Below are 17,083 nucleotides of genomic sequence, written 5' to 3' on the forward strand. Positions count from 1 at the left end.
TGGTAAAAGAGAAAAATTCATGACAGGAGAAAGCTTTGTAAACTGGTAAACCTTGAAAGCATAAACCTGTTAAGGTAGGTTTAATTAAATATATTATGTTGCATTATGGGAAATAAGTGTTTTTGGACTTACAAGGTATTAACAATTGGTTTATTTTTAAACTATGTTTCTTGTAAGTCCCTCAACTTTATTAAAGTGCAGTACTAAACTGCTTGAGTAACTCTGCAGCTTTGACTAAGGCAGCGCTGATCAGTACCAGATCAATCTCGTGTTCTTTCAGGATAACGGTCTCCGGAGAGACCCGGGGGATCCTGGGAATGGCTGGTGAGTAATTCCTGTTGTAGAAAAAGAGAAAAACACAAGTGAGATTGAGGAAGTTCTTTAAATCTCCTCCCAAGTGCTCATCCCTGGTGTTTAGTTAGTGTCTATGGTGCATCCCCCTCTATCCAGCCACCAAGCTGGTAGCTTGTGACTACCAGCTTGGCTCTCTCGCCTGTTTCCCCGCCCAGCCCCCCTTACGCTGAGCCCAGCCCTCTCTCGTACTCCAGTGATTTCTTTGGAGAGAGGAAATCGTCATCATGGTCTTTCATGTCATCCATCTTCATGTACCTGGCCCCTTCGGTCCCCAAGAGCTCCTCTCCTTCAGAGAACAACATGCCAAAGAGAGCGAACAGATCGGGTCAGGTTGGAAACAGCACAACAGAGAAAGAGAGAAAGAAGAGAACAAGGCCGTTAACTCGATTTGAAGGGGGGGAGGTTAGGAGATGGCTCTGTGATTCAGGTGTTAGACTGGTGAGATGAGACATTAGTGAAAATTATCTCTACACCGACCTTCTTACAGTTAGGCAAATTAAGCACAGATTTATCTACGTAATGCTGGAAAATTAAAACAAATCTGGTAAAAAAAAAATCAAGAAGCAGGTCACTGTTGACGTCTCAGTCCAACATTTTTCATTCAGAATACCCTAAAACATTACTACATTAAAATAAGTGAGGACAACTTTCACATGTAGTCCCACAAACATATCATTAAGAGACAACAGCATTGTAAAAATACAGAGCGTAAGATCTGGGCTTCAGCATAATCTCGTTCCAAAAAACTGTTGTCTAATAATAAACAGTTATTGAAGTAAAACACTTCTGATCAGCTGCATGTTTGATGACGAGATTTGCAGTAGAATGCAAACAGAGACAAACAGCATTGGCCCACTGCAGTACACATGACCAAAGTACAAGCTGTTCTCCTTTAACTGTACAGTATAACTCGAGCAGAGGTGGGTTTACTTACCCCTTAACACATGCGGTAATATTCAAGAATTCACCAGAAGTGTGTAATAGTTTGAGACCGAACCAGCTCAGCGAGTGTGTGAGTGGGCGTCTGTCAGCGGTCGAGAGCCAAAGCGATGTCGTAGGTGTCATTACACTATGCTCGACTCTGAGTGCACTTCCCACAGGTTTAATACGAGTCAGCTCGTGTCCTGGATGTTCTCTGTGTTGTGTGCCGTGCATGTGTAGGCGAAGTGTTACCACACACAAGCCCGAGCATCAGATGAGCTGCAAATATCATTTCACCGTAGCAGTTTTGAAATGTGTCTTTAAGGCAGCGTCTCTGCTACTTTCTATATTTAGAGGAAAGGTGACAATCTGTTGGTTAAATTATCAGGGGCCTAAAAATATCAAGACATAATGTCCTCCGATATCATTGTCAGTGGTGTTGTGAACGTCATTAAAAGTTACAGTAGCAATACGTGCTTATTGGAGGCGATGCATAAACAAGCTGTGAGCTGACATGACTTTTAAGTTGATATGTAGAACATGTTATAGGTTTATACAACTCAAAGATATTGCAATTTCTCTGTCCTCCTGGTGATTGTACGTCCAATACTAACTCTCCTTTCAGCTCTGTTTTTGCTCTCTACAAACTCCAGAGGGATTTGTCTGAAAATAGCAGTCTTTTGCAGCCAAAGAACTACAAAAGCCTCAAGAGTGAAGCAACAAAAGGTAATGTGTCGGGTCGTAAAAAACCAAATCAACTATCTGAAAACTACTATAATCCTGAGCTGAGTAAATGTAGTGTCCAACGATGATTCTCTGTGGGTTAATCACTACATGTGACTCTTTTTAGATAGAAGAAGTCACATTATCAATTGCAAAAATGTTAATTAAAGCCACTTAATTTTTTTAACAAATATAGCTGGAATGGCTGGAACACAAAATATGATGATTGACACCACAATGGAGACACAACTGAAGACACACACACATTTAAAAATGAGGATAGCATTAGATATGTATTTACTACTAAAGCTCACAGGGCCGATTTTAAGTAAAGATTTGTTACATTTGTAAACCTTATACCTACAGTATATGTGTAAAAAGTACTAGCTATGACTGTAATCACAACTCAGAGGAAGAAGAGACACCTGCAGAGTTAGAGGATGAGGGTGTTATTGAAGGGACAGATAAAGGTTACAGACATGGGTGCTATGGGTGCATGCCAATGAGAAACCAGAGCCACCATCACAGTGAGCGCCACTACAGAGGGAACGAGAGCGAGAGAGAGAGAGAGGCAGAGCGGTAAAGTTTGAGAGTGAGCTTGAAATGGAGCCACACACTTCAGTACAACGACCTATGAATGCCGCACGAAGAAAGAAAGAGACATTCATACCTAATGTTAGCTGTGCAACTCCTAAAAAAGGGCAAAAGGAATCGGAAGATAATGAATATTTAAGTGACTAGGTAAAGCATCATAAAATCAGCCTCATAAACAGGAAGTAATGTTTAGATAACATCAACGTAGTCGATCAAACATTGTTTCCGACTGCTTTTATGTGATTAATAATACGTGTCGATCTCTACCTTCATCCTCTGACACGTCCAGTATCTCGTCCACCGTTTCTGGGAAACTCATGCGATGTTTCTCTGTGGTCGTCTGCACGGAGGGAAGAGGAAGAAACTATTTAAAATACAGCGTAAAAGTATTTGGTGTTCTTATTTACATCCACACCATCAATACAAAATTCATACAATGACTTTCTCTTCCTTTTGTCCAGCATAACTAGCATCTTTTCATTAGAGAAGATAAAACAAAAGGGGAAAATTAAAGCCAAAATGAATGTAAATATAAACAAACCAATACAAAATGATAATAATTCTGCCGTCCAAGGCAAGAAAACATGAATAACAAAATAAATACAGACCTGTGCAAGAGTCGCTCAAAGAAAGTATGGTGTGTGATGTTTAATATGGAAACCGTTAGGCAGGAGGCCTGAGCACCACTGTGTGACACACCTTATCGTAATAATAAACCCAGACAGGGCTCCACTAGTTCGTAAAGGTCCATTTCTGGAGTACGTAACATGATTTGTCCGATAAAGATGACTGAAGACATATTTATTTTTGATTTACTTACAAATTATAAACTAAATATAACTGACTTTTAGTTTTATTGCTCCGCAGATCTGGAACAAACTTCCCGAGAATCAAAAGTCCGCCCCAGCCCAAGTTGTTTTGGATCAAGAACTGTGCTCTTTAACTATGTTTTATCATTGCACTTCAGCATTAGGTGTACTTACAATGTCTATTTTAAACTAATTTCTATCTCTTCTATGAATTATCTTTTTGTTCAACTTCTTTAGTTTTTAATTATTATGTGTTAATGCCTTTGTAAATCACTTTGTGTCTGAAATGTGCTAAATAAACTATTTCAACATGACTATGGTGCCCACATAATGCCAGTAATGTATGCAGAGCGCACAGTATATTCTAAACTTCTCACCATGGAAACCGTCTCCTCTGTGACGAGCTTTAGGACATCGATGACAGAGATGTACCCCAACCTCTTAGCGATGGACAGCGCTGACGTCCCATTCTGACGGACAGAGAGGAGCACATGGATCAGAGGTCTGAACAACAACACTTTATGAATGGTTTTGCAGGTGTGAGGTGTGTTCAGGCTCACGGTTGTGGTCTCGTTGGGCTGAGCGCCGTGCTTCAGCAGCAGCGTCACAATGTCTGTGTGTCCCTGCTGCGCCGCCTGGTGCAGAGGAGTGTAATTCAGCTGGAAAACAGAAAACATTTGTTCTTACTCGTACAAATAGTTCTACAGATACATCTTTGAAAGTTCTGTTATACAGCGTATACAGTCATAACAAAGCAATTTAAAACCACTATCAGTATAATGGACAAATGTTATCTAATTATAGCTGAGCTAAATAGTTGATCAACAGAAAATGAATGAGCAACAATTGAAATATTTGTCTCAGTCATTTTTTAGGCAGAAATCACCAGGTTCTAGCTTTTAAAATGTACAAATTTGCTGGTTTTCTTGGTGGTCTACGATGACAAAATGAATTTCTTTGGTTTCCGACGCTTAGTCAGACCAAACAAGTATTTAAATATGTCAGCTTGTGCTCTAAAGTCTTGTGATGAACATGTTTCACTATTTTAATCCAGAAATCTGTTATGATCCAGATGTATTGTGTTAAGCTACACATGCCACGTTTAAAGTTATTACAGAAAAATTAGATGCCTAATTATTTTTTATTACTGAAATAAAATCAATCTGCTTATCAATAATAAAAACATTTGAGGTGTTGACATACATCTAACCTTACTCATTCCGATTCGAAGCTTGTGAAATGTGCCTCCAATGCCAGTACATTAAACTTTAGAGGTAATATCCTCTCGCTCCTATAAATCATTGTTAATAGCTTTCTCCGGGGAGAACCCTGCAAAACTGTTAACTGTGTAATGTAGTGTAATCGTGTTTCCTGAGGAGTGAATCAGAGAGTATGTACACGGTGACGGCGTGACTCATGCCCTGACTCATTTAGTTGTAGTTTTGTCTGAAACCAGAGGGAGGCACTCACCCTTGTTTTGCTGTTGACGTTGGCTTGTTGCTGCAGGAGGAACTTCACCATCTTGATGTTGCCATAGTGACACGCTACATGGAGAGGGGTGTAGCCCATCTGACCGAGAGAGAGAGAGAGAGAGAGAGAGAAAGTAAAATTCCCAGCAGTCACATAACTTTTGTGTCTTAGTGATCTTTTAATCTGAATACATTATGTAGATCTGATCCTAGAACAGTTCATGAATATTGCATTATCTGATGGTTCAAATCAACGCTGTAAAATCACTTTGAGAACCAAGCAGTAAGTCTGCAATTAGGACATTAACAAGTAAGGATGCAATCATCTCTGGTGTATGGAATTGGTACAATAATAATAACAATATAAGTAATAAAAAGTGTTTGAGATTATGATACATTCCAATACAAGAGCGCCTATTTATCACACATTTATTTCTTAAAAGGTGAGTTTGATTTGTAATTTTAAAATGGACAGCAGTCTCTGAACTTTTCCTCATAAATTATATTCCGCTACTTCTATTTCTACTCCACTATAGCTTCAGAAAACTATATCAGCAAACAAATTGTGATGCATTTTTATGGATAAAAATCCCTTGTTGAAATTCCTGAGCTCCAGAACACTATGTAATAGTAAAACCCTCACCGTTACCAGCTGCAACAGTAAAGTACATCTATAAGAACAATTCAGAGAGATGCTCTGAAGATTAAAAACCTCAAGAGTCTGCATTGTTTTTATGGTAACGTGACCCCCTGCTATGAGAACATGCAGCTATTTATGCTACAGCACTTAGTCACTATCTGCTATAGCTCAAAGTGGATAGCACGAGTTTCTACCCTGATAACTGAGCAACAGCTTCTCACGAGACTAAAAAGGTCTTACCCGCGTGGCTGCGTAGACTGAAGCCCCCTGTTTCACCAAAATATCTGCAATGCCAACATGTCCTTCCTGTGCCACCAGATGGAGCGGGGTTAATCCGCTCTGTGGGAACAAGATTCAGAAGACAAAGGTCAAACACAGAAAATCAAGCTCAAGTTAAATATAACTTTCAGTTTGAATGAACCTCGTCCTTTAATCAGCTTTGTGTTTCTTGCCTTGTTTCCGAGGTTGACGTTGGCCTGTTTGGAGATGAGCAGTGAGACCATGTCTGGCCGGCCTTCCTGCGAGGCCAGGTGGAGAGGTGTGACTCCCTGCAGGGACTCGGCATTGGCCGAAGCTCCGTACTGCAGCAGGCTGTTTGCCACCTCCACCTGGTTCTGCTTTGATGCTATGTGGAGGGCAGTGTAGCCATTCTGCAGAACAGACAGGCATTGCGATTAGCAAAATATGTGCATGCATGGATACTGGGCCATTCAGCATGATCTATGTGTAAATGTGTCTCTCTTTCTTGTTTTACCCTGGCTGCACTATGAGGGGACCCTCCTTTGCTGACAAGCAAGTTGACAACATCCAGGTTGTTGTGATGAACGGCAACATGCAGCGGAGTCAGTCCATTCTGGAAAACAGAATCACAAGTTCATTAGATTGAAGGTAAAGCAAACAATGCTTGATTTGGATTTTGCATCTTTCTTCCATACAGCCTTAATGATCCCTTACCTTCCCAGCAGCATTAGGGTTGGCTCCTCTTTCCAACAACAGCTCTGCTACATCCACCTTGCCGTATTTGGACGCCACATGGAGTGGAGTGAAGCCTTTCTACAGATGCATCAAGGAAGTGGGAACATTATTAGGTTGTAAGTTGCAGCTGTTGTAGCTGACAGTGTTAAGACAGATGTTGTGCAGTGAAGGATGAGCACTCAGGTTTTACCTTGGTCATCTTGGTCTGCTGAGCCTCCATGTCCAGCAGGATGCGTACGGTTTGTACGTGACCTTCCCGCGCCGCGATGTGTAGGGGTGTGTGGCCTGCTGTGGTGGTGGAGTTGGGGTTGGCTTTGTGCTCCAGCAGCAGCTTCACTATCTCCTTGTGGCCCATTCGAGAGGAACAATGCAGAGGGGTTTGGTCATCCTGGACAACAAGGAGAGAGTAGTATTGAGGGACAACATAAAAGGCACTGCATGAAAACCCAGCAGTAAAATGCTCTACTGACTTAAGTTGAATTTTCTCTGCTTCTCCTCCATGACCTTAACTTGTTGCATTAATGTAAAATGATGCTTTGTTGTGTAGGAAGGAAATTAGCATGATCAGGAATGAGTTTCTGAGAACCAAAGCTTCAAATATCCAAATTAATGTTTAAATGTTTCACATGGAGACTATTTGATCTTTGTCTACATGAATCTCCATGTACGAGTACACAATATGGCAATTGTTCTTTACGGTTTGACATTTCTACCTTGGCCTTGGCGTCCACTGGTGCCGAGTTCTCCAGTAAAAACTCTGCCACCTCATGGTGTCCTGCCCGAGATGCCATATGAAGAGGAGTCTCCACTTTCTGATCGTGCACAGAAAGAGAAAACACTCAGATGTAACACTGTTTTTAATAACAACACAATGAGTGCAGGGGGGGGAGTTGGTTGTCTGCGCTGCTTTAGAATAAAACTCACCACGTTGGAGGCATTAGGGGAAGCTCCTTTCTGCAGCAGGATCTTCACAACATTGAGGTGACCCATAAAGGATGCCACATGCAAGGGTGTCAGGCCAGACTGAGAGAGCAGAGAAGAGGAAGATTACAAATGGTCTTGCATTCCAACCCTATTCAATATATTGATCAGTGAGGTGTTTGTGAAGCCCTTTGTAATGTTCTCACCTCCGTCACAGCCTCTATTGATGCAGATTGTTTGAGCAGGAGATCCATCACACGCATGTGGTTCTTTTTACAAGCAATATGCAAAGGAGTAAAGCCATTCTGTAGAAAATAAAGGATATATTAGTATACCTAAAATTACAAAAAGCAAGTTTGCAATGTCTTGCTAAATTGACTCTGTTTTCAGGTTCCTGTGCATGTGTCACTGACCAATGCCCGAGAGTTGGGTTTGGCCCCTTTGTCCAACAGTACTTTGGCCATGCGGTGGTGGCCGCAGTGTGCCGCCACGTGCAGAGGGGTGAGGTGGTCCAGTGTGATATCATCAATCTCTGCGTTGTACTGCAGGAGCTGCTTGATGCAGTCCATGTGGTCCCCCTGTGCTGCCATGTGGATTGGAGACAGACCATTCTGCAACAAAAAAAAAGGAACAATATTTGAAGACTTTTTCTTGGAAAACAGGAAACAACTTGTAGTAAAAACAAACTAGAAAATCAAGAAGCAGAGAGTAATCTATGGATGTGTTTGACTATGTATCGCATACTATCCTTTAAATACTGTACAAACTCAATGATTTGAGCTCCTTTTCAGCACAGATGGTGTTCATTTAATTTCAAAGTGAAGTGAAGAATTGTCTTTCCTTGTATTCGGGTGCATTACCTTGGTCTTTGCTTGTATGGGGGCTCCGTGGTCCAGCAGGATCTCTATAATCCTCACGTGACCGTTCCTGGATGCACAGTGCAGAGGAGTCAGCTCGTCCTGAAGAGAGAGGATTGTTAATGATTTAGTTAATGATCCATCAAATTAGAGACTGTGAGGGAACCAAATATGTTATAAGACACTGCACCTTGGTCTTGGCATCAATCTGAGCCCCTCTGTCGAGCAGGAGTCGGACCATGATCACATTCCCCCGCCGGGCTGCAATGTGCAGAGGAGTGATGCCGTTCTGCAGAGAGAAACAGAGGCACTTAGACAGGCACACACAAAAGGACAACAGACAGCAAGGACAGAGATTAACCTTCCAACCACATCGATTATTCCCTACCTTTGGGGTGAAGTTGACATTGGCTCCTCTATTGAGCAGCAGCTGAGCTACGTTCAAGTTTTCATAGTGTGCAGCAATGTGGAGGGGCGTGAATCCAGTCTGCAGGGGAACATCGGGGAGAGAACATGTACCCGTTAGCTTTGCATTTTAATTAAAAACTGCTGAGGACAAGGGCTTCAGGACCGGCCAACATAATACATACATTTTTTTATTACGTAGATTAATTTCAAGATCACACTTATTTTTATTTTACATCTAAATAAACAAAGCATTAACACATCTTTGCATCAAGATGACACTTGAAAAAACACTTTAACACCTTAAAGAGCATGCACTTTAAACATCAATCGATGTGGTGCATGTACTGAACATGTCCACTCATCTCTGTACCCATGCATGCACACACACGTATCTATACCTTGCTGAGTACATCAGGATTGGGGTCATTCTGCAGGAGCACTGCGGCTGTGCGAGTATCGTCGTTGCGTGCTGCAATGTGCAGCGCAGGGAGGCGGACCTTTCCTTTGGTGCCGTAGTTGATGAGCAGGGCTACGACATTCTCATGTCCCTGCTGAAGAGCCACGGCGAGAGGAGTGAATCCATCCTGCAGCGCACAGAAGAAATAGTACGACTAATTGACTCATGGAGAGAAAATGAGAGAAGAGTAAATACAGAGAGCTCATGAGAACAAAACAATGAAAACACAGCGATTTCTAGATCAGCAACAATGGGGGGTTGAGGAGTTCGGAGATTACTCTTTGACAAACGTCTCACGGCTCCTTAATCTTTAGTACCTCAGTTGGAATGCTCTGATTGGCTCCGTTCTCCAGAAGAAACTTCACAACCTCTAGATGGTTTTCTTGTGCAGCCATGTAGAGTGGAGTAAAACCCTTCTGTCTCAGAAAGACGCACAACAGACACCCGCACACAAACACACACAGCAGCAGCAGGAGACACACGCACAGCAAAAGAAAGACAGGAAGACGGTCACAGATGCACGCACAAGGATGTACAGAGACAGGAACACCAAGATACAGATATATATAGGTACAAATACACTTGTTAACAGATGGGATTGCGGTGGCTGAGTTCACATGTTAGGTACTGAGGAGCCTCAGCGTGTCCTGGGATCTCCGCAGTGAGAGCCGCACTCACCTGTGACTGAGCGTTGACATTGGCCCCGTAGTTAACCAGCTCTGTGACCACCTGCTCCTGCCCCGCCAGGGCTGCAATGTGCAGGGCCGTGTTCCCTTTCTGTTTAAACACAGACACACCCACACATCATACCGAGCACTAACAAAGATCACAGGTGAAATCCCACATGTGTAATCAAAGGGAATAAGGTTTATGCAGATCTTTAAATATGTACACTGCCCAGCCAAAAAAAAGGTCACAAGCCTGTGGGGGCAGTGCTATGATCTGGGGTTGCTGCAGTTGGTCTGGTCTAGGTTCAGCAATGTGCCCAAAGAATGAGGTCAGCTGAATACCTGACTATACTGAAGGACCAGGTTATTCCATCAATGGATTCTTTCTTCCCTGATGGCACGGGCATGTTCCAAGATGACAATGCCAGGATCCATCGGGCTCAAATTGTGAAAGAGTGGTTCAGGGAGCATGATACATCACTTTCACACATGGATTGGCCCCCACAGAGTCCAGACCTGAACCCAATTGGGAATCTTTGGGATGTGCTGGAGAAGACTTTGCGCAGTGATCCGAATCTCCCGTCATCAATACAAGATCTTGGCAAAAAATTTATGCAATACAGAAATAAATGTTGTGACATTGCAGAAGCTTGCTGGAAACGATGCCACAGCGAATGCGTGCCGTAATCAAAGCTAAAGGCGGTGACTTTTTTTGGGCCAGGCAGTGTATATTAAGTTACTTTCAATGAGAAAAGGAACATGTGCGTCTGAGAAAACCTACATGCGAGTAATTTCCTGAGGAATTACAAGTGTTGCTGTGGATTTGTACCTTTGTGGTGGTCTCCAGCACGATCCCATTGTGGAGTAGCTCCAGCACCATTTTAACGTGGCCTTCTTTCGAGGCCAGATGCAGCCCGTTGAGCCCATTCTGAGTGAGAGAGCAGAATAGACCTCATACTGAATGGTCCTCAACACACTATGAACACATATTTCCTTATATAAAAAGAAATTACCACACATAAACACATGTAGACCATGCCAACTGGTTATTTTTTTAACACAGTGACTACAGCACTCACAAATGAAAGCAAGCAAAAACACTAGTTACATACTTACACTGGACACCACGCATGCAGTACTCTCAGAATCAAAGTGGTCATTAGCAGAAACAATGTCTACAGGGATGAAAATCAGGATGTGAACATTTTCTTTTGATTAATGATAGTGAGGGGAGGAGGAGGAGGAGAAAGGGGAGGACGGGAGGAGGATGGCAGGCCGCTGGTCTCGTGGCTGGGAAGAATACGAGCCGTGTGGGATAGGTCTGACCTCACACAGCCTTCCTTCAGCCGCACAGGACATGTGAGGTTGGACCTTTCCCACACCACTGATATTATTCCTTTGAGTGGGGAGACCACAGCACACCATCACTCTACTGCAGACAGAGGAGAGACGGAGGTGAGGGAGGGAGGTAAAAAAGAAAGAATAAAAGGGAGGCGAGTTAGAAAAAACCAACAGAGGAAGAGGATAGAGGAGAGGAGAAGCTGTTAGGGGATAGAAGAGGAGGGAAAACTTAAGAACGGGAGTGCAGGAATGAGGCAGTGTGCTGTTTCCACTCAGACAGGAAACACAGCCTCCGCCTGACTCCCATCAGACAATGATCTCACCAGTTCAAGTGATAATCTACAAAAAAATGTTTTACAAATTCAAAAAGGTGAATAAAAGTGTCTACTCAGCTTATCAGTAGAGATTCACCTCAGACTTTAGTTAATAAGGAAAAGGGTAAAGCACATTTAGTGTCCAATTATTGTATTAAACCCACTATTTGTTTGTTTTTAGAAACATAATAATGTACCTGATTGATTCTTGAGTGCATTTTCAATGGTTGAAGTCGCTTTGGGTAAAGGTGTCAGCTCAATAAAATGTAATTTAATTTAAGGATATTGCCTGACTTTGCTGCAATTACACACTAAAGCTTGACTAAAAGCAATATATACAGTAGATTTAGCATGAAATGTTGATTTTTGTATCGGAAACAGAAAGCTGTATTCAAATAGAAATCACACACGTTGGGGGATTTAGGTGAAAAACTGCAAGACAATGGGTGTGCAGTGGTGTCTCATAGTGCTAGTTAAGCCAGAATGTTGGAGATTATCACTTTAACTCAAACACAGTTAACACCAAACAGTGACAATTACAATTAATATCAACAAAAATGAAATAAAAAAGTGAAATTCAGGAACATTAATCTTATACCTTCTTGTATCAGCCTGTAATTTCTGCATGTCATTATATTTTAATCCATGGGGTGTCTCCCTTCATCAGATTCAAGGAGTTTGCCAGTAAAGGCCACCGTACAGTGTCACCTTACAAGAATAAATCTGTTGTTATGTGGGGTCTGTTATGGAGCCCCAATAATAGGCTTTATAGAAGTCCTGACAGAAGCATTACCAGCTATAATTACAAAGTGTCGAGGACCGCGTAAGGGATAGGGAAGGGAAACCTGACTAAATTAGATTAATGAGGCCGAGGAATCTTTTACGCATGCAAGTTTCAGTAGCCCGAGGACCGCAGTCCCCACTAACGCTGCCTCTTCCTGGGGACAACCGTCAGAGTAAAGGAGGCAGGATGGAAGACACAAGGCAAAGGAGAAGCCCCTGCCCCAGTTATCAGCTTCCCTGGAGACCCTGTGAGCTCCACCTGTCACCTTCAGCCAATGATTAAAAGTCCACCTGAGCATGCACACACAGAACGACTGAGGGAACAGGCACAGAACAGCACAGGGATCAAGACACATCATGCACACCAAACACATTTATAAAGAAATAATAATACAACAATATGGTGGTGCACATGGACGATATCCAAGCAGAGCAAAACATCTTTATGAATCCCAAATGAAACTATGTTATTGTGTTGTATAATGAACTTTTTATTTAATGATCACCTCCTGAATTTGTATTTAATATCTTAGAAAGTAGACAGGGGTGACTAAATCCTGGCAGGATGTTGGCAAACAAATACTCATAAATATTATATTCTTGCAACTAAAACGCAATACAATTGAAGATCAGTTTTATCGTCAATTAAAACAAGAATGGATTCTGGAGTAGTGATAACATTAAAAAGCTTGCAGGTACACGAGTTTGCATCAGAAGCTTTTACTTCGAGAAACTTAAACTGGGGAATTTGCAGCTCTCTCACCTGATTGGCTGTGTTTATATCAATGCCGTTTTTGATATGGTCCAGGGCCTTGTCCAGGTTGCCAGAACGGGCCGCTCGGAGAAAACTGTTGCCAGCATCTGCCTGCAAGCGTAACAGAGAGAGAGGAAAAGAGAGGAAGGGGATACGGGATATAAGAGGAAGTGAGAGACACATAAAGTAGAGGAGTAGAGAGGGAAAATGGAGAGGGAGACAGAGTTTGGTTAATGTTTGTTTTAGGGACATTTAAAGAAACCATTCGTAATCCATCAGTTTTCCTCTCATGTCCCTCCGCCCTTGTGATTTTGGACAGTGCAGACATCTGCACTTTGAAATGTGTTTGTTTAGGGTGTGATGGGGGGTTGAAGTATTGGAGTGAAAACCTTCTTGGCCTTCAAAACCTCTCAAAATGCATCCACAAGTGTGTAATCTGGGATACGGCATCTTTGATAACTCAGACAGATCGTTGAGTTTCTGTTGTTTCCAGCCAACTCTTGGCTCTTCGTTTGGACTCTAAGCTTATGTGTGTGTGAATGAAAGAGAAGAAAAGAGACACAAGGTGCACAGAGAAAGGACAGAGAGGGAAGAGGAGAGAGAGAGAGGGCTCGGTGATCCCGACTCACGGGCCGGCACATGGCACGTCTAGTGTTTTTGTCTGTGGGCTTCATGCCTCTCCCAGGCAGGCTGGGGTGCTTCTGAAACAGGATCACTCATGCGGCACAGGGGGAGAGCGAGGGAGAGCATGGGAGAAGAGGCGAAGCGCCAGAGACAGAGGGAAAACCACAGGGAGAAGCTCGACTGCGGCAAACAGGACACTTTTTCTATTTCATTTACATAATCTCCTCTCTCTCCTTGCCCATCCCCTCTCTCCATCCAACCAGCAATCTCAACACTGCTGCTCATCAGCTGTCCATTCATTCAGTATATGCTCTCACACAGAGGCAGAGAATAAATGTGTGTATTAACCTCATTTTCCAATCCAAAACAACATCACAGAGTTCTTCCAACGCAGACTCAAGTAGCTTTCCCAACTTTATAAGCAGTTCTTTAGGCTTTGCTGCCTATTGTTGTGACAGGGTTGTTGGTGCACTTCTGACAAAGATGGAGTGACCGTGAGTAAAAAGGGAAAGGATCCACATGCCTGAAATTGAGTCATAGCAACAAATGACACAACACACCCTCAGCATGACACCAATGGCACAGCGCTGTGCAGAGAGAGGGGTCACTTTAAAGAAGGCATGGGCCATGTTGGCAGGGGAACAGAACACTTTAAAAGGAAGGTTTCTTCCAGCTGATTGAGGAAGCAAAGCGGTTACTGACTAGATTATCTGTATGCAAATATAAAGTGTATACTATCAGATGAACCTGGTGAAGGTTGGAGTATCCTGTGTGTAAAAATACATCCAGGACACTAGCTTATCTGAGCATTTTGCCTCACTGTCACTGTCATTCTCTCCTAAAGATGTTTTTGTTTTAAGCTTTGCTCACAGAAAACTGAGAGGCATACTACTCTAAAGTACACCCCCTCTGAGTCACACTCACACCACATGCTGACAGGCATTAGGGATTCCCACACACACAAAAGAAACGCTGGGTGTACTGTAAAGCAAAACAAATGTATTCACAAAAGTATGACATTAAAACAATTGCTTTTATAAGAACATACAGTTCAGAATAATAATATATAAACACTCTAGAGCTTGGTCTGTACAGTGTCTCAGTTACTCACAGTTGCCAAGCTGTCTTGGTTGGCCATGTTCTCCCACTTCCACCTGTCTTACTCCCCTGACTCTCACTTTGAAGAAAACTCACACACTTCCTCCTTGGCCTTTAGACTTCTGTAACGCCAAAAACTGACCCCAGTACACCTGCCATCCTTTGCACAGACACACCCACAGACACACCTGTCACTGGAGTTACAATCACCCTACTGAGAAAGCACTGTTTCAGCAAATCTTTGGGATGTTTGGTTGGAAAACTCCAAGCTGTGTTGTGTTTACTACAAGTGCTTTCCACTGTTAAAACCTCCTTCTCTAAATACTGAAGGAGACAATACATTCAAATGATCAAAGTAAGACATGACAGCTTTGTATCCTTTTATGCAGGTATATAATCCCCACACAGCAACCATGACCCATGCAGTGGAGTGTGGATTGTTTGCCGACCCTGCCATGGAGACACAAGAAAAATCCTTTCATAGAAAGTAGCAGCAAATACAGCTGATGCAAAAACACACACAACCTGACAGAATATACATGGTCCTAGCTGCACGGTAAAACCATGGTGACCCTGACATGAGGCCCCTTTGGTGGATTCCCAGCCCCCCAGACTCAGCTCACTGCCCCCAAGATACTGCCTGCTGAAGTTTACGAGACTTCAGAGACTCACTCGAAAATCCCCCAGAAAGACTCCACTTAGATGTGTGCTAACAGCTGATCTCCTGGTAGTCAGTGCTGCCTGTTTCTGTGAGTGTCTGCTTGCGTCATGGAGTGAGTTTGTGCTGTTTTGAGATAAGGATGCATAGGAACCACACCCTATCACTATCAGTGGCAAAAACGGGTACAGGGGGGAGGTACAAGGAGCAGCCTAAAAATATTCTGTGGTAGCTCCACTGCTGCATCTTGCCGAACGATTAAGATGAATGTGTCCCTCTCTGATTATTCCTATAGAGAGCCGACGAGCTTCAGGGCTCCGGGTCTACGCAGGAGCACATTTATCATTCTGTTTGGAGCAATGAAACGGACAATAATGTGCTCGGCAGCTCCATGGTTAACATCAGTGATATCAACACACTGTCCTGTACCGTGCATGAAGCTGTCCTCGGGGTACGACAGTGCAAGGCTCCTAATAATGAGACTCAGAATTACCAAGTCAAATCATTCCCCTATCTCATCCCCAAAAAAATCCTCTGCCCTGAACTCCCCTCTCCCCGTCTTCAGCTCAGCTTTTCTTTCCGGTTGCCTTTCTTCCCTTCTCCATCCCTTTGCTTCTTACATTTCACTCTCCCCCCTTTCTCCCCCCTCCTCGCTTGCCTCCTCTGCTGGTGCTGCAGCAGACAGAATGACATCACCGCCTCGCTGGTGGACTGCAGTGTTCGGAAACTCAACGTACGTGTGCGTATGTATGCACGAGGCGGCACGCTGAAATCCCCATCCTCTGCAATGCAAGACCTACAGAATCATCGTTTTCACAGGGGATCGATTGTCTGTGTATGTGCGACAATTCTGAATGGAATCAGATTGGATGTGTGTGTGTGTGTGTGTGTGTGTGTGTGTGTGTGTGTGTGTGTGTGTGTGTGTATGTATGCGTGTGAGAGGGGGAGAAATGAGACAATGCGAGGCATGAATGGGATTGTAGAAAGTCTCCCACGGTTTTAAAACTGTGTTTGTGATGTATTTATAAAGAAGATGAGGATTTGGGAACACACTGTTCTGCATCCACAGTGAGTTTGTGGCTATTATAACTTTGAGGTGCTATGTTTTATCTGAAGTAAATCATTACCTCCATTCATCTTTTTCTGCAGTGGCTACTTGCTGCCATGCACACTGTGGCAGGATTTCTTACAGATCATTTAATGCTCTATTGGACTGGGAGAAATCTCAGCAACAGAGCATTCATTTAGCTCTATCATTGTGTCTCTTTATTATGATTTCAGCAAATGTGTTCCTCAAAAGGCAATGACTTTCCATTTCTAGCTCAATGGATTGTTACTAAATAACATACATGTAAGATAATAACCATTATAAAGTTGTAGAGGCGTGACAGAGTTTAGCTCCCGCATTAGAACTTAAACCTATATCTAAACAGGTCTCATTGAGACAAACGTTTTGGATTTGGAACATCATCACCTCAAGAGAAGCATTTCTATAAGAATAACCATACAACACACAGGCACAGTCTCACACACACACACACACACACACACACACACACACACACACACACACACACACACACACACAAACACACACACACACACACACACACACCCCCCAACAACAACGACAACAATCTGCAGACACAGCGCCAGGTGCAAATCATAAATATTTTAAGTCCTACCACAGCTATTTGTGCAGCCAGCAGAAAGGT

At 43.0% G+C, this 17,083-nt stretch overlaps 1 protein-coding gene across 1 annotated transcript in view; it reads right to left on the minus strand.

The window, feature by feature from the left end:
• Window positions 1–17,083, minus strand: part of ank1a (ankyrin 1, erythrocytic a) — an 83,383-nt gene that overhangs the window by 22,543 nt on the left and 43,757 nt on the right. The window contains 24 exon segments of the mRNA XM_063897059.1: window positions 257–335; window positions 544–640; window positions 2,669–2,689; window positions 2,860–2,932; window positions 3,779–3,871; window positions 3,962–4,060; window positions 4,872–4,970; window positions 5,751–5,849; window positions 5,963–6,160; window positions 6,265–6,363; window positions 6,465–6,563; window positions 6,676–6,873; window positions 7,199–7,297; window positions 7,410–7,508; window positions 7,613–7,711; window positions 7,820–8,017; window positions 8,267–8,365; window positions 8,454–8,552; window positions 8,652–8,750; window positions 9,070–9,255; window positions 9,446–9,544; window positions 9,807–9,905; window positions 10,626–10,724; window positions 12,998–13,099. Of these exon segments, the coding sequence (XP_063753129.1) occupies window positions 257–335; window positions 544–640; window positions 2,669–2,689; window positions 2,860–2,932; window positions 3,779–3,871; window positions 3,962–4,060; window positions 4,872–4,970; window positions 5,751–5,849; window positions 5,963–6,160; window positions 6,265–6,363; window positions 6,465–6,563; window positions 6,676–6,873; window positions 7,199–7,297; window positions 7,410–7,508; window positions 7,613–7,711; window positions 7,820–8,017; window positions 8,267–8,365; window positions 8,454–8,552; window positions 8,652–8,750; window positions 9,070–9,255; window positions 9,446–9,544; window positions 9,807–9,905; window positions 10,626–10,724; window positions 12,998–13,099 (2,631 nt within the window).

Source organism: Eleginops maclovinus, chromosome 12 (genome assembly GCF_036324505.1).
Source record: "Eleginops maclovinus isolate JMC-PN-2008 ecotype Puerto Natales chromosome 12, JC_Emac_rtc_rv5, whole genome shotgun sequence".
Lineage (NCBI taxonomy): Eukaryota > Metazoa > Chordata > Actinopteri > Perciformes > Eleginopidae > Eleginops > Eleginops maclovinus.